At 42.9% G+C, this 27,927-nt stretch overlaps 2 protein-coding genes across 8 annotated transcripts; one reads left to right on the top strand and one right to left on the bottom strand.

Moving 5' to 3' along the window:
• Positions 1 to 379: 379 nt before the first annotated feature.
• stradb (STE20 related adaptor beta) lies at positions 380 to 12,750 on the bottom strand. 2 transcript variants are annotated; one of them, XM_071463838.1, is made up of 12 exons: positions 12,611 to 12,750; positions 7,977 to 8,300; positions 7,170 to 7,250; positions 5,664 to 5,766; positions 5,403 to 5,524; positions 5,173 to 5,281; positions 3,999 to 4,122; positions 3,692 to 3,863; positions 3,380 to 3,484; positions 3,027 to 3,283; positions 2,853 to 2,895; positions 380 to 2,312 (listed from the first exon to the last, which is right to left on the bottom strand). In XM_071463838.1, exons 2-12 carry the CDS (start codon positions 7,986 to 7,988, stop codon positions 2,151 to 2,153), a joined length of 1,290 nt encoding a protein of 429 aa, XP_071319939.1. In that variant the 5' UTR covers positions 7,989 to 8,300; positions 12,611 to 12,750; the 3' UTR covers positions 380 to 2,150. The 2 variants fall into 2 exon arrangements, with proteins under 2 accessions (XP_071319939.1, XP_071319938.1); XM_071463837.1 differs by lacking the exon at positions 12,611 to 12,750 and adding an exon at positions 8,822 to 9,087.
• trak2 (trafficking protein, kinesin binding 2) lies at positions 12,689 to 27,902 on the top strand. Of its 6 annotated transcripts, XM_071463824.1 has the most exons (16): positions 12,689 to 12,824; positions 14,159 to 14,350; positions 17,922 to 17,981; positions 18,650 to 18,726; positions 18,826 to 18,942; positions 19,592 to 19,810; positions 20,239 to 20,317; positions 20,414 to 20,544; positions 21,253 to 21,327; positions 21,575 to 21,712; positions 22,153 to 22,232; positions 22,421 to 22,561; positions 23,333 to 23,628; positions 24,688 to 25,215; positions 25,327 to 25,426; positions 25,721 to 27,902. In XM_071463824.1, exons 1-16 carry the CDS (start codon positions 12,770 to 12,772, stop codon positions 26,502 to 26,504), a joined length of 3,072 nt encoding a protein of 1,023 aa, XP_071319925.1. In that variant the 5' UTR covers positions 12,689 to 12,769; the 3' UTR covers positions 26,505 to 27,902. The 6 variants fall into 6 exon arrangements, with proteins under 6 accessions (XP_071319925.1, XP_071319926.1, XP_071319930.1 ...); XM_071463825.1 differs by lacking the exon at positions 17,922 to 17,981; XM_071463829.1 differs by lacking the exons at positions 12,689 to 12,824; positions 17,922 to 17,981 and adding an exon at positions 17,644 to 17,684 and having other exon boundaries at positions 14,231 to 14,350.
• Positions 27,903 to 27,927: the final 25 nt, after the last annotated feature.

Raw genomic sequence — 27,927 nt, forward strand, 5'->3', positions numbered from 1 at the left:
CGGCCCTTTCTGTGAAGAGTTTGCATCTTCTCTCCGTGCTGGCGTGGGTTTCCCCCGGGGTCTCCGGTTTCCTCCCACATTCCAAAAACATGCAGCTCAATTGGAAACTCTAAATCGCCCCCACACATTTAGTCTTTTCATCTGGACTTCAAATAAAATTATAATAATAAAATATAAATATAAAAACAAAAACATGATTGTGGCGTCTCTTGTGTCACCATTCAGTATCAGAGGTGAAACAGGTATCAGACTAGTTTCTAGTTGACAAGTCAGAGGAAAAGGTGTCATTTGCAGTAAACCTACTCAACCACTAGATGGTGACAAACAACATCACTTTCCGCACAAGCTTTTGGCAGCTTTGACTCAATGTACAAATCTGCTGATGCAACAGTTTAGTGTTTTTAGTTTCACAAGGTACAAACTGCAAAATAAAAATGTCAAAATGTCAAATGAGACACGATATCATTAAAAAAAAATCCCAAACTATAAAGAATCACTCAAGGCTAACAGGAAGTTTAGAAATCAAATGATCATATATAATATGTGTGTATATATATCAGGTTTATACAGCTACCATGTTTGATATGTACTGCAAATCACAGTTCTTATACACAGCACACTTAATCACAGTTACAGATCGATCACCATATTCAGAATGCAGGTTTCAGTGAAACATAAAGGCATTGTTGGATAAGTGGTCACAGAGCACAGCAGAAATATTCTTCTTTTGGCTGATGATCGGGACAGGGAAGGTCTTCATCTACTGTTTCTACTGATGGTTTCTAACTCCTACAAACACTACATATATTCTATTGCTCATGTGCTCTTTTTTTAAGAGCCCAGTTTGCACCTTGTCCTGCAAATATGATAACAAGTTTTAAAATTAAGAACACTATGTGCATATATGTTCAAACATACAGCAAAAATATCTTCACATATCTGACTGTGGCCAGTTTTCCAAGCATTTTGGATTGAAATTGTAGTAAAAATCAAATCTTAACTACTCATCAAGGCAGCAAAGCCTAAAGTTTGCGAGAATGTGTAGACTTTTGTTTAATTATGATTTACGTATGCTGAATGATATAGATTAATACACATTGATCTGGGCATAATCATAATGCTTTGCAACCACAGCTCCCTTAATCTGGGGGCTTTGAAGGATGTAAACAGAAACTATAATTTTGCAAAGGAGTCTGCACTTGTATACATTTTGTCTTCATTAATTATGCCAAATTAGCCATTAGCAGTTCCTGTCTGCAATGTAGCAATTATTGTACAGATAACTATCACTGGATTAGTCTGATTTTCAAGAAAACTTATAAATATGATGATTCTCAGGCATGTTCTGGAGTTATAAGGAGAGTCTTTTTCCAACTCTGAGATATAGATGAATATATATGCACATATGCACTGTAAATCTCTTCATGTACCACAGTATTCGCTATTCACAGTCAGAATACATAAACACTTTAAAGGAAAAATCCACCATAATGTCTTACACTTTGGGGATATTTTGTCAATACTTGTTTGGTGCACTCATTCATGTAGTTCAGATACAGTTAGTGAGGTCCTCCGCTCCTGTTTTGGAGCAGAACAGGTACAGTACTCACCCAAAAAAAAATTATTATCCACAGAAATATGAAGGAATACTATCAAAACAACAAAATATGCCTTGACATACACTGTTAAGCACAAATAGCTGTTTTTAACGATAAAGTTTTTTTTTTTTTTCTTTTGGTGGACTTTTCCTTTAACTTGTAGTTGCCTTTTGTCTTAGAGGAAGTGTGTGATTTACAGTCAATAATAAGTCTGTTGTCATGTGACTCGATGATCCATTATTGTCATCATGGATCCTTAGTACATGATCAGAGCAGCTTCTTCGATTCAGCACTTTCGCAGTCGCCTCACCACCCCACAACCAGTCCACAAATGCTTCAGATGAACATTAAAAAAATCTAAAAAAAACTACTTAAAAAGGCTCAGAGAGTTGGGTTTATAATAATAATAATAATAATAATAATAATAATAATAATAATAAGAAAAGCACAGTAGAATTTGGCCTCATTGCTTTGTTTTGATTGTCTCGTGTTTGGCTTGCTAGTCAGGGTTTGGAGAGTAAGGGGCAGACAGTCGGCGGGGGGTGGGTGGGGTTAGGAGAAGTCCCAGACGGCCTCAGGAGTGTCAGAGGTGGATGATGTCGGAGCATGGCAGGACGGACCAGGGGGGCAGGACACTGGAGGGTCCTCAGGGCTGGTGAGGGGCACTGCTGGGTACATGAGGCTGAGGAAGGAGTCTCTAGTGTGCCTCTTCACCTGTCACAGAACAACACAACTCTGCTCAAACAAGGACTCAACACACTTTTGTTACTGTAGATAACATATAGTCATAATTACACTCTGAGACTTGGTTGCTCAGTAAACATGGCTGTGGCTGCAGTATGATAATCTAGGACCCTTCAGATCTAGACCCTATGGCACAATGGTGGCCATGATTTGGTTGTGTATTTTAATGGTAGAACATTGTGTTTTATAGAATATTATATATATATTTGATAAAGTAATGTTTAGCTTTGTGTACATACAACAAATCAACCCTTCATCTCAATGCTAATGCCAGTATGCTAACATGCTCACAATGACAATGCTAACATCCATCCATCTAAAACAAACAAATCCAGACAAGTTTCACCCCACACAAAAGGGGGTTGGATCTGTACGAGCAGTGTTCATATTGAATATGAAGCACTGAAGGAGCTGTTAAAACAACACAAAAAATAGTTTCCAAACAAATATTTGGAAACTATTTTTGCGTCTTTATATACAGTGCACAGACATCATGGGTAAGAAACCCACCTGCTTGAAGAAGGCATGGGTCAACAGTGCAGATGCAGATGGTCTATAGAAGAGAAGGAAAGGGCAAATACTGTCATTTATATTACAATTAGCTTGTTTTTAAGCATAATTTGAGTGTGATTGTATTAGATTGATTGCCGATAAAGTTGTTGTCTCTTCCTTTAATGTAACAACCTGCGCTCAGGCTGCTGCTGCAGACACAGCTGGACCAGGTTGTGCAGGGTGGCCGAGTGGTTTTTAGGTCCTGGGCTCTGAGGTCGGTCAGTGGGAGGAGCAGTGGCGCTGTGCGTCAGGCTTCCGGTGGCCACGCTCTCCCCGATGCCTGAGTCCACCCCGGACCGGGACACCTTCAGCCCTCCCAGCTCGCCAAGCGGGAAGGGGGCCACATCGAGCAGGCAGCAGTGGGAGCCACGCAGCTTCTGAAGCAGCATCTGAACAGGACGATTAAAACAAAGTTTGGGGGAACTGACCCGTTAAAGATAAACGTGCTCTTAACTCTTAGAGGAGTTTGAATGGAAGTGTTTTACCTGAGTGGGGGGCATGTCCTGGAAGGGGACCCTGCCGCTGACCAGCTCACAGGCCACAATACCTAAACTGTAGATATCTGACTTCACTCCGTAACCGTGCAGGTCCTACTGAGGACAACACCAAGAGGAGAGGAGCAACAGATCAGACTAGAATGAGGCTGAAAAAACTGACACAAAAAAAATTGTTGCTTTCTAAAACTTGCATTGCTGTTGTTAAAATGTACATGTTCAATAGTGTTGTTGAGCTTATACTCAGGAGAACTGGAGCTCATGTAATATCAGAGTATCTGACTTAATATGTGGAGTCCTGACCTGTCGCAGTAGTTCAGGGCTGAGCCAGGGCAGCAGGGCGGGGCTGTGATGGGGCATGTCGAACACCGCCCTCATCCGCTTCCCCTCACGCATCATACTGTAAACACTGTGGAGCCCTGAGAGGTAAACACGCCCCTCCCCTGACAGCAGGATATGACTGGCCTTCACCCCCCTGAATTTAAAAAAAAAAAAAAAAAAAAAAAAAAAAAAAAAAAATAGAAACACATTAAAATACAAATCCTTTTATATTTTTAGACTTTTTCCTTCAATCCTCTTTGAACATCGCCTCTCTACCACTCTCACTGACCGGTGAACGTAGCCCATCCGGTGCAGATATTCCAGAGCTTTCAGCACGCCGTACAGCAAGTATGCTATCAGGGATTCACTCATTCCATCAGGGAAATATGTCCTCAGTAAAGTGTCTGCAGAGCCTGCAGACAGGAGGAGACGGACAGGACAGCTGAGCAGCTCATTTTCATGGAAAAATGCAGCGATCTATCTTAACTATGAGGAAATGGTGAAAATTTTAGATGTCTTTTTTTTTTTTTTTTTTTTTTAAAAGAAATGCTCTGGTAAATAAATGTCAAAAATCATTAAAGCTTTTTTTTTTTTTAACCAATATAAATACCACAATGTTTCATAATCACTGATTATACAGCACCAGCAGTGGGAAAACCCTCAAAATGTGTCTATCCACATCCAAAGTGGTTGACAGCATAATGCTGACCTCTATACATGTAATGTAATGTAAATTAATTATTTTCCTAATAAGTCAATTATGTCTACAATCTTTCAGGAAATAGTGAAAATAAAGTGACCGTGATTTCACAGGCCAATGTAACATCTTCAACTGTGTTTTGCTATTTTTGATCCAACAATGCAACACCCAAAGGCAGACAATTCATTCAAAACAAGAGAAAACTATCACATCTTTATATTTCGCCGCTCCAGTCTGCTCAACCCAGTCGTATGCAAATTTTGAATGCGAGGACCCAGCGTCGCGATTGGCTGCAACACACAAGAGACGTGTCCTGCTCCAGCGGGCCCTTTGACCTATTGTGGCTGACAGTCACCAGCTTTAGCCAATCCCGACGCTGCATATGAGTATTTAGGGTTAAGCACAAGTAAAAACAAATGAGATGTCCGGGATTTATACATCGTTAATTTAATCTAAAGTCATAAGACGTGAGTCCCCGCAGCGCAATTTGCATATGAGTACTCAGGGTAAAGCACAAACAAACATAACAGAGCTCATATGAGGGACAAATAGTTAATTTCCCCATAAAATCCCATAAAACATTAGATCGCTGGAATTTTATGTATAAAAATAATTAAAATGATTATTCCACTATCAAACTTTTGGCCAATTACTTTTCTGTTGCTTGTGTATTTGTTTAATTGACTAAATGTTGCAGCTTCGGTGAATTCAATACATTTTTAGGAAAAAAAAAAAATTTTATGAAGGTGTGGCGGTTGCTGACCATAGGCCATGAGCGGTGTGAGGACCCACAGCTGGCAGCAGGAACTGAAAACCAGGCGAGAGGTCAGCAGGTTGGGGTGACGGAAAAGCCTGGACAGCAGAACCTCGTTCTGTAATCAGACGGAAACACACACCTGGATGAAGACATGCTTTTAAAACCACGCGTGCAGCAAAAAAAAAAAAAAAAAAAAAAAGTCCCTTAAAATAAACGTCTTCTGGAGAGCAGCTCACCATGAGCTGCAGCAGCTCCTCTTCCGTGCACTCGTCCAGGTTGGTTTGTTTGACGGCCACTAGCTGGCCAGTAGGGAGGTGTCGTGCCATGCTCACCTGGCTCAGGTTATTAAAGCCCCTCCCTGTAAAACAGTGAAGTGTCTGGAAGTGAGATCTTACTCTTCCTTTGAAAGACTTGGGAGGGAAATTAGGTGCAGCGCTTTGCAGTTTGCTTGGCTGACGTTAATGGTCTGACTCAGGTGTGTGGTGTGGTGCTCTCACCCAGCTCAGACAGTAGCTGGTAGTGGGCGGGCTCAGCCGACAGCCCCGTGATGTCATCGCCACCTGCTGGCCCTTGCAGAGTGTACTCGGAACCGTCACAGCTCTGCAGGGATGCACACGCCCACATACACCCCACAAACACATATTAAGCATTTATACCAAAGAATGAAAAATGAAGTAACTCAGCAAATGAACACGATTCATTCATGACTCTTTTTATATGTGCATTAAATCATTAAATCTATGACCTTTACCAGCCTCTGCTAAGTAGCAACTTCATCAAATATAGGGTTGTCATTGCCAGACATGTTACATATGCATGTTGCTGGCTCAAACCACCATCGCTAAGCAGCTGAGACTGTGAGTAGGCAGTGTGGGGGTGGAATAGGTCTCGCCACAAAAGGGCGGACACTCAGACAGTAGCTGTGGAGTCGATGGTAAAAAAAAAAAATTAAAAAAATCTCTCTGCCGCTTTAGTGATGCTTCTTACACAATAACCAATTCCCCGTAGTGGATCATTAAATTTTCATCTCGTCTAATCTCATCCATCTCACTGGCTGTGTCCTGTAATAAACCTGAAACCTCCTTCATGGACATCTACTGCCACAAGGGCCGCCTGGCAGACAGGTCAGAGCGCCACTCTTGAGACGAGGCAATGTGGGAGGGGAGACGATGGCCGCCAGGGGAAGGGGGGGTGGGGGGGGGTGGGGTGCTTGCAGTTTTAGTGATGCAGACAGAGATTTGGGACACAGGAGACTCTAGTTCTCTCTCTCTCTCTCTCAGACACACACGCACTTGCTGAATGGTTGTGTTGGTTTCATCCATACACACTCTCTGTATTCACTCCTTGATGTCCCAGCATTTTGTCTGTATTATCAGGAGAAAATGACCTCACACAACAGCAGTACATTAATAATTATTATTAAGCAATTAATAATAATAATAATAATTACTAAACATGAAGTACTGCAGCAGTTGCAGAGGAATAAGGAGACAGGCAAACTCTCTGCAGAATATCACTGATATCTTAAAGGGGGACTTTTCCCTGATGTAAGAGTGATGTCATCAGGGTTACCTCGATTCTGCCTTGAGCTTTTATTATAGATTCATTACAAAAAGCCTGCTTTATAAACCGGGGGCATTCACCAGGCATAAAAGGTCTAATGACAGATATCAAGTTGCATTGTGGGAATTGTTGTTTTTAGACCTTGATCCATACTAGAGCTTTAAAATCAGTATCTTGGGCTCAGCTGCACCAATTTTGACCATTCTCGTTTTAATCTATCTCTTGTGAGTCCCCTGATTTTATTGGACTGCAATACTAAACTGATGGAGTGCCCCCTTTAGGTGTTACCAGCAGGTTTAACAGCTGTAAAGTTGTCTTTAACAACTTTAATGGTCAAGCAGCTCCATAGAGCTGATAAGCAATAAATAAATAGTGATGATGTGATGGAAGAGCATCAGTGTGACGCCTGTCCCCATGCTGACAGCGTCTCGGCTACTGACCAGGAACTGGTGGCTGGTGTCCTCATAGCGCTCCTCTATGTCCATGGGCTGGACCTGAGCGTGGGAGATGCAGGAACAGTCCTGGTGAAGTGGGGGAAGGGGGGGGGGGGGGAAGCACAGGTGAGACATGCCCTACAGGACAAGTAGGAGTGGAGAGGAAAACATGGAGCTTGGGGGGTGGGGGGCTGACACACTGTCTTGGGTAGGTCAGAGATGAGGCAGGGAAGCAAGCATCTGGACATAGGCTATGGGCTGAAGGCACTCACATGGCATTTTATCAGAAGTGGTGAGTGGAGAGAGAATGAAAGTGATGATAAGAGGCAACAAAGAGGCAGCTGACTGACTGATGTGTCCCAACAGAGCAAGATAAGAGCTGCATACATACTTAGATGTGCCATTAGATGCCAGGGATGCACAGTTAGACAGATAATATTATTGTCTGCTATTTTCCAACCTACAGTATATTAACCCTTATTATTCATGAAAGTGCAGATGCAAATGGGTGCACTTCTCAGACCGGTCATATAAAGGATATCTGACAGCTCATCTAACTAATGCAAATGTGAAAAGAGATGATAATATTACACTGATTGCTTTGAAATCAGCTGATATCTAACATTTATTACTGGTGCATCCTAATTTTTTTTATTTTTTTTTAAACACACTCACAAGACTCCTGGATTTATCATATCCCACCAGGGGGGGAATCAGCATGAAGCCACCTGATTCGTGACTACACATCTACTGGGTCACAACAAAGCGACACAAAGCAAAAAGAAAAAGATAATGCAGCGTATTTATTCTTACCAAGAAAGACATGGAGTCCTTTTGGCGACGGTAAAACCACAGGCTTTGGCATTCGTCCGCTCACAGGCTGCAGGAGACCGGCCGCGGTGGAGGGAGGCGGGAGGAGGAAGCGCAGCGGCGGCGTAATGTGAGACACACGGAGAATCCCCCACTAGACGAGAAAGCGGCCAGCACCCATCCAGCCTCAGCCATCCATCCATCCGTCTGCAGCTTTACCTGGCCCGCATCGACTGAGCTGGAGATCCGAGGAAACGACTGAGGAAAGTCACCAGCGGAGATCCCCGTCCAGTCCAATCAGTGCAGGCGTTGGCATCGAAAGGAAAACTGTGGAATAGAAATATATATGTATGTGCATTTTTTCCCCCCCACTCTCTGTTTATCAACTAAAAAGAGGTCATGTTGATAGTGGCGCGATAAGGCTTCACTTGTTGACCACGGTCCAAAAATTGTAATAATTTCGCAACACACTAATAAAATCCAATTCCCCTTGAAGGGTTCGAGTAATTGCAGCCATTTTATTGTAATCAGAGAACGGGTATTATTCAGATCGATGGTTATTATCGCCAATTAACACAAATTTTAGAAAGAAATAGTAGATAATTATCTTTTTTTTTTTTTTTATTTTATCACAACTGATCTTTTTTGTTTAACTCGGTGGAGACAGAAAAATACACAACATGCTACACACAAAACACTTACCCTGTTCCCATTCGGTAGCTAGGCTAACGTAAGTAGATATGCCTGGTTCAACCATTAAGCTAACGTCAGCTGAGTTATGAGTTGAGCATTACATTTGTTGTATTTATTTAAAAGTAGCCGACATGTAAAGAGAAAACGCTCCTCACCTTCTCCTGTCGACAGCAGCTCTGTCGCCTCGACGTAAACAAGTTAAAAATACAAAGGCCAGCCTGAAAACCTAAACAACGTTTCGCCTACCAAAATCGTCTTCTGTCATAATATATATATATAAGTAGATCCAAAGTAACGAGTTTTACTGTCAGTAACGAACCGTACAATGTCCCAGAGCGAAAATGTAATCTTGACAGGACTTTTAATTTGACACCGATATCTGGCGCTTAATAAGATCGTCATCAACCCGTCCGTCGCGACTGGATGATTCATGTAGCTGTTAGCCCTCTCCCTCCCTTCCCCTCCATTGTTTGAGGTTTTTGGTAAAGGGCTTGACAGATACCGCATGTATTGCTGGGATTGCCCATGTTGTGGAATAATATCGACATAGGGTAAGTTTTTGTGATGATCGATCATCTTCTTCGATTTCTATAATGTTGTTGCGCTCATCGTGTGAGGGATGCTCCCAGTTTGAGCTCGTAACGGCGCTGTGTTAGCCAACGCAATGCCAACAAACAGTGCAGCTGTCATCCTCGCCTACGGGGAAACATATCAAACGTTAGCTAACGCTCAACACTCAGCCAACACAAGTAATAAAACATGGAGGGGATTTTATTGATGGATTAATCGGTAACTCGCCCACTCACCCGTAGGATCATCTCTCATAGCGGTAAATGTCGGCTGGCCTGAGGAAACATTGCTAGCGTTAGCTCAGATAGGATATTTAAATATCAGTGGCTGATGTTAGAAATAGAAATAATAACATGTATATCCATATATAAGAGAGAAAAAAAACATATACAGTAAGTGTTAGCTAACATGAAGCGCCCCCCTCCGTTTGCGTCAGTGTCGTCAGCCGACGAGGGAAGCGTAAAATTTCGTTTCTAAACTTAATCAAAACATTACGATAACTTAATTAATAATGGGTTTTTTTTACTACATATTCAGATCTTCTGGTAAGTTCGGTGCTGAAATTATCTATGAAACGGCACTGATTTAGTACAAGTACAGTACAACCTTAATTTATAGGCTTTCCATACCCCACCGAGGTTGAAGATAATTGTAGGAATTACGCTCAGACAATTTCTCTAATTGTAGAGTTTTATCCAAACAACAGATTTATCCAGAATTTAGATCATGCCGAATTGGAGAGAAGCTCCCAAGGATTAATTAAAAGTCATTCAGGCATGTTTTGCTCGTCTGTGTGTTTACTGACCAGTAAAGCATCCTTAAGATACAGAATTTTCAAAGTGAGTTTTGCTTAAACAGTTTCTTTGTTAAAGAAGATTGCACAAAGGGGTTGGTTGTTATTGATGCCAGCTGCCAGCCAGATCAGATGTTGTGTGTGGTAGTTACATTTTCTACTTTTGGCCACGCATGACAAGGAATGCCTGCTGATATTGCAGTCCAGAGACTTCTGGTGATGCAGTTAATCTCTCCGGTCCACTCAGTGTCACATGCTGCCTCAGGCCCTGTCCAGTTCGTCAGATCTAAGATGGGGTGAGTGCAGATGCTGTGATGCAGCACACATGGAAGCGAGGAACTGGCAAATAATGACAAATAAAAGCCGGGAAGGATATCTTCCACATCTAACTTTGACGAGGTCATAGGTCAGGTCAGAGTTTCAGGCATGGTTAGAAAAACTCCTTGTAGTTTTTGGCAGTATATGTTTTGACCTCACTTGAGTCTGGTGTTCAGATACCACTGCTGCACTGGTTGTAGGTCACTCTGGATAGGAGCACCAGCGGGATGCTTGGATTAGACATGAACGGAGATGAAGTCTGTGAAAAGCTGATGTAAGCAGACAGTCCCTCTGGGACAGCTGGGACAGACCAGTGTTGCATATAATGCTGCTGCTGTCTGTACCTCACAGTTACTTGCAGAGCTTCACTTGGCATTTTACAGCACTGTAGTGTGCAATAATGTGTCACCAGAATTAAGTGGCTGCTTCCAGATTGCGGTCAGAATTTTCTCTTGCTTCTCTAAACCAACGGAAATTGTGTGTGGCCATTAATGTTAACCACAAAGATCCTTTTAATAAATATAAATTTAATTTAAAAATCACTTGGACCATTTGAGTGTTTTTGTTTGTCAGGAAATGAATACGGCTGGGTAATGTAAGTGCATCTCTTGCTGGCTATGTTAAGACGCAAATTATTTGTATCATGTATTGTATCACAAACAAGAAGCTGTCTGGCTGTGACAGTGTTACTCATGAGATGAGTCACATGCACTCGGACAAGATTAGCTCTTGTGTTTAAACACAAAGAAAAGAAGAAGCATGCATCTAAAAAAAAAAAAACGTTGCTATGATGAACATGAAGATAATGGATGGAGAATTTCTGTACCTGGCTCATACTAATGAATAATGCATACAATAGTTTGTGCACAAAATTGCTCCATGGCCTAATGTGAATGTGACTAATATAATTCCAATATGATTTAGTCAATACCAGCGTCATTAATGGATCAATACAGTGTATCTGCCACGCCTCTAATAGTTAAGAGCACATTTAGGCTGTAGCATTTGCGTGCATCGCAGTAATCTCCTTTATGGACCAAACTGTTTCAGCTTCACTGTTATGTAAGCAGAGGATGAATGTTGCCCAAGGACTGTGTCTTTCCACAGACATGCTGACTGATGCGCACAGATGTGTGCACAGTGTGTGTGTCTGCATGCACAGCTACAGGCCAATCACTGAGGTCACTGATGCAGATGGTCCTAAGGTTGGAATGGGTGGTAGGATGTAAAACCCTGCACAGTACTGTCTTTTTGAAATACCAATGTTACACACTGGAGGTGTGGTGTTTGAAAGATGTGGGTGTTAATCAGGCAGGGAGGATCTAATGAAATATGCTATCAAGCTGCATTATGGGAAGTGTAGGATTTAGGGTTCTGGGGCCGTATTTTGACCTCTACTGCTTCAATCTTGACCATTCTTTTAAAAATCTCTCTCTTATGATATACAGTGGCACTCATTCAGTCATGTTTTATGTTTCCAGCAGCAGTATGTTATTTGGAATATAAGAAATGTATAAATTAATGTAAGTACATTGACAGCCACCATGACATAACCGCAGAAACCGCAGAGGACTGAGCACTTAGCACCAAATACAGAGACCAAAAATAAAAGACTGAGCAAATTACAGCACCATACAGTGTAGACCAGCACATCTGCACAGCTGTTCATTGTTCATTTTCCCAGTTCTCTGCTGGGAATCCATCCCTTTAAGAGCGCATCCTGTCTCATTCCTCCAGTCATCCCTTTAAGACCTGGAACAGTCCCCACAGAGAGAGGAGACAGGAAGTGGGAGGGCTCTCTGTCACCCCTCGGCCCCCTCTTAAAAACAGTATGGGGCACATAAGAAGGGAATTAAAATGCATCAAAGTTGGCGTGCTTTTCAGACTGTATTTCCTCCTGTTAATTCTCAATGAATGACCTTTCACCTTTCTCAAAAATTGTCCTTCAAATTTAAAGAAGAGGGGAAATCTTCTGTTTAAGGTTTAAGGCTGAAGACGCTAACTGACACCAGGCAATTAGCAGTTAAAGTGTCCAACAGCAAACACGGTGGGAGGAATGTTTTTTTTCATTCGGTTTTAAATGTCAGCGACCAAGTGGGAAGGAGAAAAGAGGGAGGGAGACGATGGATGTCATCAGCAGCGGAGGCAGATATGTTCACACAGGCACATACAATAAGTAACAACACAATTAAATCACCAATAACTATTATGAGTTATGACTCAATGTGGAGTTTTTTTTTTTTTGTTTTTTTTGATATCTCACATTTCTCTCTTCCTGTTGAAGGTAAAGGTGTGTCCGTTGGCACCACCCACCGGAGCAGGAACAGGATGTGATGTCACAGCGATAGCGGCTTCCATCTTTCTGTCCAGCTTTGTGTTTGTGAGCGGGGAGGCCCTTCCCGCTCCAAGGACAGGACAGGACATGTTTGAAGTCAAACCGCGGGCGGTGGAGAAGAAAGAGTCGAGCACAGAGACAGGTAGGGGGTTTGTGAAACCTGTGTTGATACTGCAACATTATCAATGACATGTTACCTGCAAATTCAAATGCTGCCATTTAGACAAATGCTGATAGACAATCAGGCCAACATCTGGCATTTTGAGATAAGCGTCTGACGCCTGTGCTCACAAGGCCAATAAACAAAAAATGTATGCAGGCATGTCGTTTTTTGCAGTCACGGCTGTTTACTTACCAGTCTTGCCAAGAGCTTCAGTCATCACAAGAGGGTAATAGTACGTCATCTGAGCAGCGCCACTTCTTTAGGGCAGACTGGATACGACAGTGACTTGGTATCAGAAAGTAATGAGATGGTCCAGCCAGGATAGGACACAGTCTGTCAAAACACACATAATGCACTTTTTTTCCCAAATATTTTTCTGTCTTGAATAATGCATCAGTGTTAAATAAATGTTTATTTAAGTTCAGCAATTTGGGGTCTTATTTGTTATTATCATTATTTGTTGTATTTTATTAGATCCCCAACATAATATCACCATTATAGATCGCCTCTCGGCCACCCTGCTCTCTAAATATCAGCATCAGCCATTGACAAACCCAGTCGACCACTACTGCCAATGTCACACTGCCCTGAAGTACAGTCTGCTGTGTCTTTGGGCTTGGTGCTATAGTTAGCTCCATCTGTCCCAGTAAACCACATATCTGCTCAAGTGGAAGGACATTGGCTTGTACAGTGCCTGAGCCAAGAGAACACACACACACACACACACACACACACACACACACACACACACACACACACACACACACACACACACACACACACACACACACACACACACACACACACACACATTCATATGCTTCATCAGCTCATGCTCACTGTAAAAACACAGTCACTGCAGCCTGACGTTCTTTATCTCACCTTAGCTGCATCGTTTTGACAAAATAAAAGCCCCATATATTATTCAGCCACTTCATATTTTCATTGCTGCACATAATACTGTATCACATTGAATCTAATTCTCCACAGCGAATGACTGAATTTTCCAAGATGTTGAACTCATTTAATGAGTTACCCATGTGTATGTTAGTCAGTTAGCTGAATAGCTGATCAAAAGTAAATTAATATTACTGATAATAAATCTTTAAACATTTTTATCGAGTAAAAATAAACTTTTTTTTTCCAGCTCCACAAACAGTGACATGCCATTCCATTTTTTGATTAATTGGTCATTTTGGGAATTTATTCCTGACATCTTACAGTCCAGAACATCCTGTATTAATCTTAAAATGCTCTATAAATCATTAGATGCTGGGCCCTAAATGTTGCTTTATTTGTCCTCTCACTCACAGATGAGGGGCTGGGCAGCAGTGGGAGGCCTTACGGCTCCGGCTCGGTGGGCTCTGGTTCGGCCGGCTCCGGGTCCTTGTACCTGTCAGACAGTCAGGACTGGGTGGTTTCCCCAAGCTGCTCTCCAGACGAAGGCTCCGGCCAGCAAAACGCCATCTCCCCCCTGCTGGCAGAGGAAACCTTCCGCTACATGAGTAAGTGTCTGCATTAATATTTCACTTTAGAGTTATTTGGGCAGAAAAGACATAGTTAAACATGACTACACTAGTTTAAGTAAGTTGTTTGGATGAAAACGCCCACTTTATGTCTGTTTCTGCATCTCTCTGTGTACTCCTTTTGATTGGTCGAGCCTCTGGTTACATCACTGAGCAGATGGTGTGTTTGTGTGTCTCGGTACATTAGACACGTGAGGGATTCATTTTATACAGCGGACATCCTCCTCAATTAAAATCACAGGGATTTACTGTGGATATTATTTGGCACAGGAGCTGACATTGTGTCTATTTGTCTTTTCCTATGTGTGTTAGACAGCTCTGACACTGTATGTGTGTGAGAGAGGGGGAGAGAGACAGTGAGCAAGAGGAATCCAGAGATCCAGCCAGAGTTAAGTGTAGCTGAGCTCAAATCCAGGGCCAGAGTCACGGGACAGGGATTGATGAGAGGAGGGGAGGGGGGGAGGCAGAGTGGATACACAGAGGATGAAGACGGGACAGTAGAGAGAGGAGTCGAGGGCCATGCCGGTTTTAAACATCCACAATGAGGAGGTCTACGATAACTTCGCGGTGGAAGGTGAGCGGAGGCGTTGGCATGGTGTTTGTTGTTGTGTCTGGCAGACTTTGAGAGAGGGACGTGAGCCGGTGGGACAACAGAGGCAGCTTCAGTCATGTCTGCAAGGTCAGGCAGAACAGGACAGGACAGGACAGAGGGCGGAGGGGAAAGTGAGCCTTGAAAGACGGGAAGTGGGCAAGTCTGAGTCAATCCTTGTCTGTTTACATTCAAACAAGTTGCGGTATGAGGGAGCAGCTCTGACAGTTGGATAAACTTCCTGCCTGTTTTTCCTCATACATGCACAAATTGAAACACGTACTTCCTCTCTGCATTTCTCTTCTTATAATCAGATGATGAGACCTGATTTTTTTTTTTCTACACATTTTCTCTGACATTACATTAAAAAAAAAAAAAAAACACAGTGCAGAGAAGATTCGAGTCGTCACATGTAACATGTTCGATGCAGAAAGCTTTTGTTTACGTGATTTTTTTTTTTTTTTTTTTTGTCATGAAGCGTCGCACGTGTGAGAGAAGGGGTACAGTAAGGGAGTCTCGGTTTCATATTCCTGGCTGTTCCACTTCTGCTGCGTAAAATCAACAGCGGCCTATTAATAGAGCTTGATGCACTCGCAGAGACATGGCATGTTAATACGTGAATGCCCTCTAGTCGCCCTGAAACAAACATGTGGATGAAGAGGAGGAGTGTGGCGTTGACATATTTACACAATGCTGACAATGTTTTAATAGCCTGAATATTACAGTTCATTATGTGGTGATACAAGAGTTCAGTTTGTGTGTCATGTTGTGAAATCAGAGGAGATATTAGATATTTCATTATTTTATATATTATATATTACAACTCCCTTGGAAATGTTGGATGAGGGTTAAATATAATTTCTTGTTGTTCTTGTGAATCTAAGTAATGCTAACATGTTAGCATGTGGTTTTGGCTGTGGGAAGAGATGAGTCAGTGTCCACACGTGTTCAGATTTTAGAGGATCAATCCGTAATTGATTCTAATACTTTCTAGCCTGGGAAGGTCCAGATCTGACCTCACGTGTGCGTGTTTGTGTGTCCTGCCTGATCCAAAGTAAAACAAACCACATCAGCAACGCAACTGTCAGACCTCTGGAAGAGCCGCTGCAGAGTTTCACACAAAAACGTCATTAAAATTGACAGAATTGAATTCTCAGCCCTGACCTGTCTCCAACTCTCACGTGCATTTGAGCAGAGCTACTTGTGCGCATTTAAATTAGTTGTTTTTTTTGCGTGTGTGTGTGTGTGTGTGTGTGTGTGTGTGTGTGTGTGTCTGTGTGTGTGTGTTTGTAATAATTACTTCTCACACTATGCTTTTAAACAGTCAAATAAACGAATGTACCTGCAGCTGGTGTAGTTGGAGTTAGTGGTGCCAAAGGTCCAACCAGCAGTGAATCAAAAGCTCCATAGTGTTTCGTAACAAGTCACCCATTGACCATTGTACTCTGTGTGTGTGTGTGTGTGTGTGTGTGTGTGTGTGTGTGTGTGTGTGTGTGTGTGTGTGTGTGTGTGTGTGTGTGTGTGTGTGTGTGTGTGTGTGTGTGTGTGTGTGTGTGTGTGTGTGCCGTCTATGAATCAAAATGACAGTACTAATTTTGTAACTCATTGGACTTTGCAGTTATGCAGTTTATTGTGGCCAGAGTTCAGACACTTTCATAACCCACTTTCATTTCTGGTGATGTCTGTGCAGCGTGTGACTGCATTGGCATTCGTATCTTTAGAGTTTAAAGTTGTGTTTGGCAGAATATGATCAAATCGGACCATGGATATAATTCATACAATGACATCTCCAGGTAACAGAATATGTGTGTTTATGTAAGTGTGTGTGTGTGGAGATAAAGCGTCAGAGGTTTTATGCATTGTGTATGTACTGTATCTGTCTTCCTGTGTAACAGAAGATAGCTCTGTCGGGCAGGGGGTATTTTTAACTGCCGGTTGTTGGAGGAGAGTGCAGTGTCCAGATCCTGAGGTCACCGTGGGCCTCAGATTACTGGACCGCAGCTCTCATCGCTTTGAGCAGCTGCTCAGGACTTTACATTTAATCCCCACTGAATTTTAAATTCTTTTATTGACTCATTTGCCAAACAAAGTGGAAATGAAAAACATGAAAATGTGCAACTATAATAATCTGCATTTATCATTGGTTATTTCCCTAGGGCTGAGCCAAGGAATCGATTAGTGGATCAATAGATGTTAAATCAATTAGTTTGATAATGAATTAAACTTTTTTTCAAGCAAAAACTCATAACATTTTCCGGTTTCAGCCTTTAAAATGAGAGGATTTGCTTCTTTTTCAGGTTTTATACAATTGTGAATTGATTATTTTTTGGTTTCAGGGTGTTGGTCAGACAAAAACAGCAATTTGAAGTCGTCACACTTTGGCCATGAGAAGCTGCAGATGCATTTGATTTTTCACCTTTCTGCCTTTTTCCGTAATGAAAATAATTGTTAATTTTTTTTTTGTTGATCTTTGTTTATTAAATTTATTATATGACTGATAAAGACTTCATTTGAATTCCCTTTCTTATTTCACTTCCTGATATGAATGGGAGCATTAAAGTGTTGTCAAATTGATCTTTTTCTTCAAATCAAAGCAAAATGGAAACAGCAGAGTAAATGTTAAAGGGACTTTAGGTGAAAACAGATGGTTCAGTGATTAGAGATGCCACTTTTCTTTAAACAGGTGGAAGTGGGAGCAGTGCAGCGCTGGTGACACCCACTCAGGTGCTAAAATCAGACCAAACTAATGGATGTGTAGATTCTCTGACAACACAGACTAATGTGTTAATGTAAAGTTGATTTATTGAAGCTTCAGCTTTCACTCTCTGCTCCTTACATCTCTCTCTGTTTCCTTTCTGTCTTTCTTTCTTCGAGCTGTTCATCTTAAAACAAGCTGGTTACCTCTACACCTTTTTGAACTTCTTTTTCCTTCTTCTCTCTCTCTCTTCTATCCCTCACTAGCATATCTTGCTTTGGAGCCCTCCTCTTATTCCCATCCCGGCTCTCAGAGCCTCTCCAAAGGTATCTTTCTCTCCCTATCTGCCTGTTCTGCTCTGCAACTGCCTCATTTAGCTCCAGAGTAAGAGAGGGGCTTCAGTCCTCAGTGTGGCTCTGACAGCTGGAGATATATACTTGGACCTGGAACCGCTCCAGAGCCACAGACCTGGAGCCCCTCTCTGCTTTTTGCATGTAGTTGACAGCAGACATGAGATTTGTGTAGTATAGGTCTGCTGTCTGCCACTGTAGACAGCTTGTAGCACTGTAGCATTGTATAGGATGTGTGTGTGCGGTCTGTTCATGTGTGTAAGGCTAATGTGACTCTTAATTACTTTCAGACCACTAGCAACCACATTGCCATGTTGTGGATCTCACAAATTACTGTCTAAAGCACCAGCAATATACTTACATGCATAAACCATTTAATGACTGGCTGCTGATGCTACATTGAGCAACTGGCAGCTCACGTTGCTTGTGGTCATAACATTTAAATTTAGCTTGGCATGCTGCAGAAGTGTGTCCATTAGTTTGGGGTGATATGATGGTTTTATTTTTATTTTACATGTTTTTTGGGGGTTCTTTTGTGTGTGGAGTTCCCTGACTGCACAATTTGCATGCACATGCTGCATTGTGCTTGCTGGATTTGTGTGTGTTTGTGTGTGTCATACAAATAACATTTATATTCTGGCCAGTCCTCAGTGCCGATCGTGTGGAGCAGATGACAAAGACGTACAATGACATCGAAGTGGTTACACACCTTTTGGCTGAGGTAGGTGTCCCCTTACTGGTGCCAGGTTGTTTTCTACTAAGAAGCAGCAGCATCTGATTGGCTGATTGACCTTGGGTGTCCTGTGTTCTTATTGGGCAGCGGGACAGAGACTTGGAGCTTGCAGCTCGGATCGGTCAGTCACTCCTGCAGAGAAACCACCTGCTGCAGGAACGCAATGAGGCCATAGAGGAGCAGTTAGCACAGGCACTGGACCAGGTATCTTAACATTTTAAACTTGAGGATGACACTTCAAAATTAAAAGCTTGTTTCCCAGTTTTTTGTGTTATTTATGACATAATCAATAAGAGGTCTAACAGAAAAATCTGAATCAATCCAAAATCACATGTGCTGAAATGTGTATATATCTCCTAAATGTGTCAAGTGGAGACCAATCAGTAAAATTATTAGCCAATCCAGCCAATGATTACATGTAGCTCCAAATAGATAACATAGGCAAAAGTTTTGTCATTACATACTGAGACTGCAATTTTAAACACTTTAGAAGGAGGAGAGTTTTGTATTTTAGTTATATCATAATTAGATGTATAAAATGGTGTCATCTGAATATAACCGAACAATTAAAAACAAAAAGTCATAGAAATAGATCCCTGTGGTACACCATTCTCAATAATTAAATAAATAATGTGATTGACACAGTAATGTAAAGTTTTTTTAAGGAAATATGATCAACCAAACTAAAAGCCTGTGTTGTGTTAATGAAAACTGTACCAGTGAGTGCCAAGATCAAAATACATCATGGTGAATTTAACACAGAGAAATGTGTCTTCGAATTCAAGTGTTGTCAGGGTGTATCAGGAGTCTCACATACAGACGAATCACTCCTCTAACCTTCCCCAACCACCAGGTTCATCAGCTGCATCATGAACTCACCAAGAAGGATGAATTGCTGCGGATGGTGGCCAGCGCCTCAGAGGAGAGCGAGACCGACTCCAGCGTGTCCACCCCCCTGCAGCAACCTCAGCCACCGGGGGGAACCACCGCCGCCGCCGCACTCTGCCAGCTGGAGTCTCTGCAGAGCAAGCTGCAGGAGCTGGAGGAGGAGAACCTGGCGCTGAGGTCTGAGGTACGAGGTTTTCACCGCTCACGATGAACGACTGTTAGGGAAAAAAAAATAGGAAATGAAAGGGGGAAGCATTAAAATATAACCACATTTTTAGAAGTCAGTATAGTCAATGCTACAAATTAAAAAGAGGATTGGCAGGTTTTTCCACAGAAGAGAACATTTTACATTGCACACGCCATCAGGTCTGAATTAAAACAAAGGGAGACTGATTTATGAAAACTCAAATACAACCTAACTGAAAGTTTGAAATGCCACATTGTGAGAGAAAGTGGATAGACGCATCCTTCAGATTAATGTTAGGATAGATTTGTAAACTTTTACTGCCAGTCTCCTGATAAAGAAGTTTCCTAGTAATGGTTTGTTAATTATTAATTCGCCATTGGAGGTGCTGACTGTTTTTTTTAAATTTTGTAACATCTCCACTGCAGGCTTGTCAACTGAAGAGAGACACTATCACCTATGAGGAGAAGGAACAGCAGCTAGTGAGCGACTGTGTCAAGGAGCTCCGTGAGTGAAAGTCCGACGCATATTCACACACACAAAAGGCACATTCGTCAGTGTTTTTACATTTACACTGGTTTGTGTGTGTGTGTTTGTTCCCAGGTGAGTCCAACAGCCAGATGGTGTCTCTGACAGACGAGCTCTCTCGGAAGAACGAGGAGCTGCTCAGACACCAGGAGGAAATCGCTCAGCTGCTCTCCCAGATAGTGGAGCTGCAGCACAGGGTGAAGGAGGTGAGGAGAGGAGGGAGGGGGCAGTCTGAACCACCGGTCCAGATACTGTATACTGTAAACAGCTGCTTTATTAGGGTGTAATTCCGTCTCTTTGGTTGATAATTGACTTTAATCTCTTCTGTTCAATAGTCCAGTTTGTACTGCAGTGTATATAAAGTTTTATTTGGAGCTGAAGCAATAAGTCTCTAAATTGATTGAATAAAAAGAATATTCATATTTTATAATTGATTTAACTCTAAACGTTCCCTATTTCTAACATATTATGAGGATTTGCTGCTTTTTGTTACCTTATGAGATGTCTTTGGGTTTCAATCAATCAAAATACTTTATTGATTCCCAGGGGGAAATTAGGTTATGTTACAGTTGCTCCATCAAGAATAGAAGTGTAACAGCAAGAATAGACAATAACTTGAGGTAAAGAATAAAGATAAGATAAATATAACTATAAACATAAAATGTATAAAAAAAAAATAGAAGCATAAACATAAAATGTAAAAATGTCCTTAAATTATGATGTAAAAATATACAATATAAATATCAATGTAACAGTATATAGGTAAACGCCCAGTTTGCACTTGTATTGGAATAAACTGTAGGTCGTTGACTGTGTTAAAATATCATGTTCACAGGTGAATACAGCAATTGTGTGCGTGTAACAAACAATAAAGTGCGTGTCTCCGCGTAAATGCTCGTGTTGTCTCTCTGTAGCTGGCTTTGGAGAAAGAGGAGCTGAGGATCCATTTGCAGGCCTCCAAAGATGCTCAGAGACAGCTCACAGCGGAGGTATCGTCTCACACATGTGCAAAGTTAATCATCGGACCTGGACCAGTTTTATTTAAACTGGTCCCACTGAATAAATCATTTCATTACATTTCAAAAGTTCAAGAAACAATTGAGTGCTTCAGTTCAATAGTGGTTAAAACACTGATTTAAATTAGTTTTTAAATTAGTAATTATGTTAATTTTGTAAATCCATTAGTAGCTTTAGCAATTTATTTAACCACTGCTTGTGTGTGTGTGTGCGCCTAAGCTGAACGAGTTGGCGGAGAGGAATGCCGAGTGTGTGGAGATGCTCCACGAGTCTCAGGAGGAGATCAAGGAGCTTCGCAGTAAGAACGCTCCCTCTGCTGGGATGCGACGGCACCTTTCCTACGGCCTCTACCCCATGGTGAGAGAAGCACACTCTGAAGTTTACACAAAGGAAAGACGATACAGATGAACTCAATCCTGATGTATACATGCACAACACAGTGCTAAAATAACGCAAAAAATAGCATCTTGCTATTACACTGATTGACAGTTGGTGTCGGGTGGGGCACAAAGAAACGTAGCTATGTTAATTAAGGCAGTGAAGAAGACTGCAAGTTGGCAAACTTGAATGTTAATATTGCACAAATATTCAAAAAATTTTTTTTTTGATGTGAGAGCCTTCAAGCAAATAGCTAAAAATGGGGCCCTAATTAATAAGGAGTGTTTCTGAATGTCACCATACAAGAAAAATTCCAGATGGCACCTTTAAACTTTGTGTGTGTGTGTGTGTGTGTGTGTGTGTGTGTGTGTGTGTGTGTGTGTGTGTGTGTGTGTGTGTGTGTGTGTGTGTGCGCACAGGACTCCCTGGCAGCAGAGATCGAGGGCACCATGAGGAGAGAGCTGAGCGTAGAGGAAGAGACTGCTTTTCAGGACCAAAGGTTAGAAACCCAGACGCTTGACAACACTCGGGCTTAGTTTGAAACAGGAGAGAAAAGACTGATACTGAGTCCTGTTTGTACCTTTTAACATAAATTAAAGCAGTTTTTGCAGAACCTGTCGACCCACCCTTCAGATGGAGGTGATGCAGGCTATAATCAATCTCACCTTTGTCATCTTCACCCTGCAGAATTTCCCAGCAGCGAGTCTTCCAAACAGTCCGCTCCGTCAACGCCTCTGCATCGCGGGCAGCCTCAGCTACGCCTCCAATCCCCGGCTCAGGACAGAGCTCTCTAGTGATGACTGCACAGCCCTTCCAGTCCAATCAGGGGTACGTTAGAAAGAACATCAGCTTACTGCTTCCTGTTTTACATTTCACAGAAGTTTGGACCCTGTGGTGTCGCCTCACTCTGCAAAGGGCAGATGATGATATAAGCACCGGATGGTTTTAAAAAGATGTTTTAAAAAAACGTTGTCAGCAGGCGAGAGTCTGTGCTCAAAAGTGATATTTTTATTAACCAAATACTACAAACAAAAAAACAAAAATGAATCCCGGGCAATTCAAAGAAAAATAACTTAAACCATATCAAACAAATGCTAAAATTGCAGCCTCACTACAAGCTGCCACCTGCTCCACGTCTTTCTCTCTCTCTGTCTCTGACCCCTGAATAGCTTGCACTTAATCTTCACCTATGTGGAGCATACCATCCTCCCAGGTAAGTATGGGGTTGAGCTAAAATGCTCCTCATTCCAAGCACCCCACCCCACACGACCACTCCCCACACTAAATTCTCCTAACTGGATCTGACAGCCCACACCTGTTTCCTCTCTCCCTAATTGAGCAGCCAATCAACCCCACTCAGAGAGTCCACTGAAAACGTCCAACGTAGGCTGACCCTTCCAAAATAAATCACCAAAATATCTTCAAACTTATCTATTAAAAAAAAAATCAAACCCTGAAGAAAATTAATAGAAACATTTACTCAAAACTCCAACAATGATAATAACAATGATAATGTGGGGGATTAGGGCACAGTGAAAAGGGAATAGAACAACCTTTTCACAGACCCTTTCAGCTCAGTAAATGTGTCTTTGTCTGCAGGGAGGAGGTGCGAATGGGCCAGCCTGGCTGTCCTGGTGGAAACGACCTCACAAGAGCCCTCCACCGCCTGTCGCTGCGACAACAGAACTTCCTGTCCGAGCGTCAGTTCTTCCAGGCGGAGCGCGAGAAGAAGCTGCAGACGCTGGCGGGGGCGGAGGACGGAGAGGGCAGCGGCTGCAGCTCGCCGATGGGCAGCGTGATCTCGTCTTTCTCTAACCTGTCAGAGCTCTCCATCAGCTCCAGCGTTTTTAAGACCTTCCTGCCTGAGAAGCTTCAGATCGTCAAACCCATGGAAGGTAAAACTTATTAGTCCCTTTACTATTTACCGCCAAGCAGCTGAAGTGGAGCAGCTGAATCCGAACCAAGAAAGCAGTGATGCCACGTAGTGTTTGCATGTTGCATTATGGGAAGTCAGATACAAATAGCTGTAAATTTGCAGTCCTAATTGTTTGGGCTTCAAGGATCAGATCACAATTTGAGTTTATTGTCATAGGAGAATAAAAAAAAAACAGCAAATATTCACACTTGAGAAGCTTAAAAAGTTACAGAAATGATTAATTGTTTATAAGAATTGTCGCAGATTCATTTTCTGTTGACTGTTGTTTTTTTTGTTTTGTTTTTTTTAAATAAACTGAGGGTAGCTGCATGACACATAAACACACAAGTTTCTGTTGCAAGCAAGTCAGCAGCATTTCCCATCATTATTAAACAGCTGTTTGATCGGGTATGTCGACCGATTATTCAATGTAGACAGGTCTTGTGTTCGTGAGCTAAATTTAGCTTTGTTAGTTAGCCAGCCGAGTTAATTGTGCGACAGATACACGAGAGTTGCTGATTTAGTAACAACTAATCTCTAATCTCAGGTTCTAATTTAGTGATGCATTAATCTCCTCTTAGTAAACTCTTATGGTACTGCTAGGCTAAGTTTGAACTAAAGAAGAGCTGGTACAACTAAAAAAAAAACAATTTTAAAACTGTTGAAGCAGATGAACTTAACTTTTTAAATCGCTTGTTTGTCATCTCTAAAAAAATGCCACCTTGTGCAAAATAGAAATATAATTAAAATTGCAATATGACCAAGAACAATAACCAAATTGCCAAATTTTTGATAAAGGTAAAGTGTGTCACAGCATTGTTGTGCATTGTTAGCAACATAAGTGTTGTGGTGCTACAGAGATGCCCCAGCCTGCAAATCATATGCTCCAGATGAACGTTTTTTTTTTTTTTTTTTCAGTGAAAGTGCAATGTGATGTTTTTTTTTGCTGTGCACAGATTCATTTCGCTAGATTTGTTGTTGATGTTTTCAACTGCAGAGAGAAAGGTTTACTCACCCACAAGTGACTTCCTGTTTTCAGGCTCACTGACGCTCCATCACTGGCAGCAGCTGGCCAAACCACACCTGGCCACCATCCTGGACCCGCACCCAGGGGTCGTGACGAAGGGTTTCCGCCCGCTGGCTCAGGATGCTGTCTACCATCTCTCTGACATGGAGGAGGACGAGGAAGATGAAGAGCTCAGAGAGAGTGGTGTCCTGGAGAAGGGGGCGGCAGAGCGGGGTAAAGAGGAGGAAGATGAGGAAGAGGAAGAAGGTGGGATCACCTTTAAGGTGCGCTACACGTCTACACCAGAGGAGAGAAAGGACAGAAAGCAGGCGGTGTCAGCTATCCCTGCTCCACCTCTCTCCCCTACCATGCCGACATCATCATCATCATCCTCATCACCCTCCCCCTCGGTCAGATCAGACCTCTGTCTGACACCTGCACCTCATCTCGCCACTGAGGCATCCAGCCAATCACCTCAGCCCATTCCAGGAGCTTCGACAGCAGCGGTCCAACCACAGAGTCAGATTTGCACCTCAGCATCAACAACAGCATCTTCCTCTGGTAAACGCTCAACACCGAATGTTTGAATGCTGAAATGGAAATGTACAGTTCATTGCTGCTCATTGTGAGTGGGTGAGCTTTTCCTCATGACCTGATTTGTTGTGTGTTCAGTCCAAAATCCAGGAAAGTGTCAGAGCTCCACCTTCTCCACCTACACCTTCACCACCTGCCGAATCCTGCACCCCAGTGATGTCACACAGGTCACCTCAAGGTAAGCCATCTTCAAAGGATTAAGAGACTCTTTATGTCATGTCTGCATTTTGATTATGGAGTGGGGAATGATGGGAAATAGAGGGAAAATAATAAGCGGCAGCTACAAAGTTTATGCATCAAATTGAGAGATATGACAGAGGATCCACAGAGAGCTCACACAGACGTTTGTGCAGGTAATTGACGTTTGCAGTTTACAATGATAACAGTTGCAGATTTCTTACAGCAATTGTTCAAATATTATCACACTCGCGTGCATCTCTCTTTTCTTACCTTGTGTGTCTGTGTTTTTCAGTTCTCAGTCATGTCTCCTCGCCAACACACCCAGCTCCATGAGGACAGGTCCCAGCACCCCCGTGACCCCCTGCAGACTGAGCCTGGGTGACTCCTTCCCCCCTCGACGCCCCCCTGTGCCCACCAGCAGCCTGGCCAAGCTGGTCCTGGAGAGGGGCATTTCTGCGCAAGTGTCCACTGACACCCCAACCTCGTCCCCGAAGCCCACACCCCGGCAGCCCCTCTTTCGTCTCCTCCCAAGTACACCCCCTAACTCCCCCACCCACTCGCCAGCTCCCTCCCCTGTGCCGATGGAGTCTCGCCAGCACCCAGCCGACAATTTTCTAGCCTCGCGGCCGGCAGAGCTTTTTCTCCAGGACGTTTATGGGTTGAATCTGGGCCGTGCCCCACATCCCGACCTACCGAGCACCTCCCAGGAAACCCCCGCCCTTGTCCCTTCAGGCCGAGCCAGGTCCGACCCGGTCAACGTCGGCCTGGTGGAGAGACTGCGGCGGCTGGGATTCACTAAGGTGTTCCACGGCTCGGAGTCTGAGGCTTCGGCGCCACGTAAGGATTCTGCCACTTTTGTTTCGGCAGGCGGAGGAAGCCTATTGGACGGCCTGAGGCGCAACCAGAGCCTCCCGGCCATGATTGGCGCCAGAGCAGGAAAGTCAGTCGGTAACCCCACGCCTCCTCTTCATCCCACCTCCCTAGCCCTCCCCCCACCACCGTGGGGAAACCTTAAAGAGCGGCGCCGGCATCTTGCCTCCGTTTCCCATGTCCCATCAAGTTCAGCCAAGCACTGAAGATGGGGATGAACTGGGAGGACACACACTCAAGAACTTGAACCTCCTCCTTTACACCTCCATCCCCTTTCTTCTCCCTCTCATCTCTCCTCCTTTCTGCCTTTCGGAGAGACGAGTCAGGGCATCAATGGGCAAAACAATCCCTCCTTTATATGACTTAATTTTAAAGCACAATTTAACTAGACGGACTGTTTTTGGCGACACCGCGGTGTCTGTGTGTGTAGATGTTTGCCATGATGCTAGTTGTTAAGGCCTTAGCTTGCGTCTGAACGGGTTATTCAGCTCTGTACCTTCTCAGTCATGTATGAATTAGGTTCTGTGGTTCTCCTGCAAGGCTCTGGATGTTCAGGCACAGGTAGAGGAGAGAGGGAACGTGTAAGTAGATGAGGGTTTGTGCAAGTGGATGAAAGAGTTAAGGCACAGTAAAGCTATAAAGAGGAGAGAGAGAGAGAGGTCTAAAGAAGAGAAAGAAAGCGTAAAGTGAAGAAAGAAGGGCTGAGCATCCAGAGTTTTTCTATTTCAAGGGCTTGTTCTGTAGTGGGCTGATAAAACAGCATCATGTTGGCCAACCATACTCATAACACAGTGAGCATCTGTCTCTGCACATTAAAACCTTAACAGTCACAATAGAAGGGATTCAGTTTGCTTTTATTACTTGAGAACTGGAAAACTTTTAAGTGCTAGCAGCGTACTGCCAGGCTCACCGTGTAGTCGAGACCATGCCTCTAACATGCCAGTATTAGTACTATAAGAACTTTACAATAGACTTTTGTTGCACAGATGTTTGTTAACCGTCCACATGCCGTTTTTCCTTTTTCCTGCCTCCTGCAAGCGTCTGCATGACACGTCTAAAGCAACCTTGCCTACAGGTTCCCAGCATGCACGGGAGGGGCCAGGCTGAAGATCAGAACCAAATCAAGACACTAGACAAAGAAAAAAAAAAAAAAAAAGATCTACCTTCTCCTCCTTCAGGTCCTTGTGTTTTGTGTTTTTAATATGATGAGGCCTTAAGTAGGAGCCAGCACTGTTCTGATTTGTGTTCCTGTGAAGCCATGTTTGTATATATTAGTTGCACTCTGTGGGGTTTGGTGGTTGGGGCTGAGTTCATCGGAGGATCACTGCTTGGTTGAAAACATTTCAACACAGCTCTGGGCTTTAAAAGAAAAGTTTTCAGCTGTCGTGTTTATCTCAGGCCTGTGGCACGTTCAGGGTTTCGGTCTGTACAGAGGGAAAAACCACTGATACATTATTTTAGTTGTATATCACAATCAGGTTTCTTGTTCTCTGTTTAAAGTGGACCTCGAGGACGTATGTGGTTCATCTGGATTATTATGATATTCATCCTACATATTATTTATAACACCACATAATCTCATGATTAGAAACAAGGAAGCTTAGAGCTTTGTGCTTGACCCCCTGTGAC

This window comes from Trachinotus anak, unplaced genomic scaffold (genome assembly GCF_046630095.1).
Source record: "Trachinotus anak isolate AG129_WGS33_773 ecotype Australia unplaced genomic scaffold, CSIRO_AGI_Tana_v1 ptg000026l, whole genome shotgun sequence".
Taxonomy (NCBI): domain Eukaryota; kingdom Metazoa; phylum Chordata; class Actinopteri; order Carangiformes; family Carangidae; genus Trachinotus; species Trachinotus anak.

What these genes read in the sequence shown, in the direction of transcription:
- stradb (XM_071463838.1), bottom strand. An exon ending in CGGATGGGCTACGTTCACCG is followed by an intron (nt 3,864 to 3,998) that starts GTCAGTGAGAGT and finishes TTTTAAATTCAG; the next exon opens with GGGGGTGAAGGCCAGTCATA. An exon ending in CAGCAGCAGCCTGAGCGCAG is followed by an intron (nt 2,896 to 3,026) that starts GTTGTTACATTA and finishes TCTCTTCTATAG; the next exon opens with ACCATCTGCATCTGCACTGT.
- trak2 (XM_071463824.1), top strand. Translation starts at nt 12,770, where the DNA reads ATGTTTGAAGTCAAACCGCGGGCGGTGGAGAAGAAAGAGTCGAGCACA. An exon ending in AGAGACAGCTCACAGCGGAG is followed by an intron (nt 21,328 to 21,574) that starts GTATCGTCTCAC and finishes TGTGCGCCTAAG; the next exon opens with CTGAACGAGTTGGCGGAGAG. An exon ending in AACAACAGCATCTTCCTCTG is followed by an intron (nt 25,216 to 25,326) that starts GTAAACGCTCAA and finishes TTGTGTGTTCAG; the next exon opens with TCCAAAATCCAGGAAAGTGT.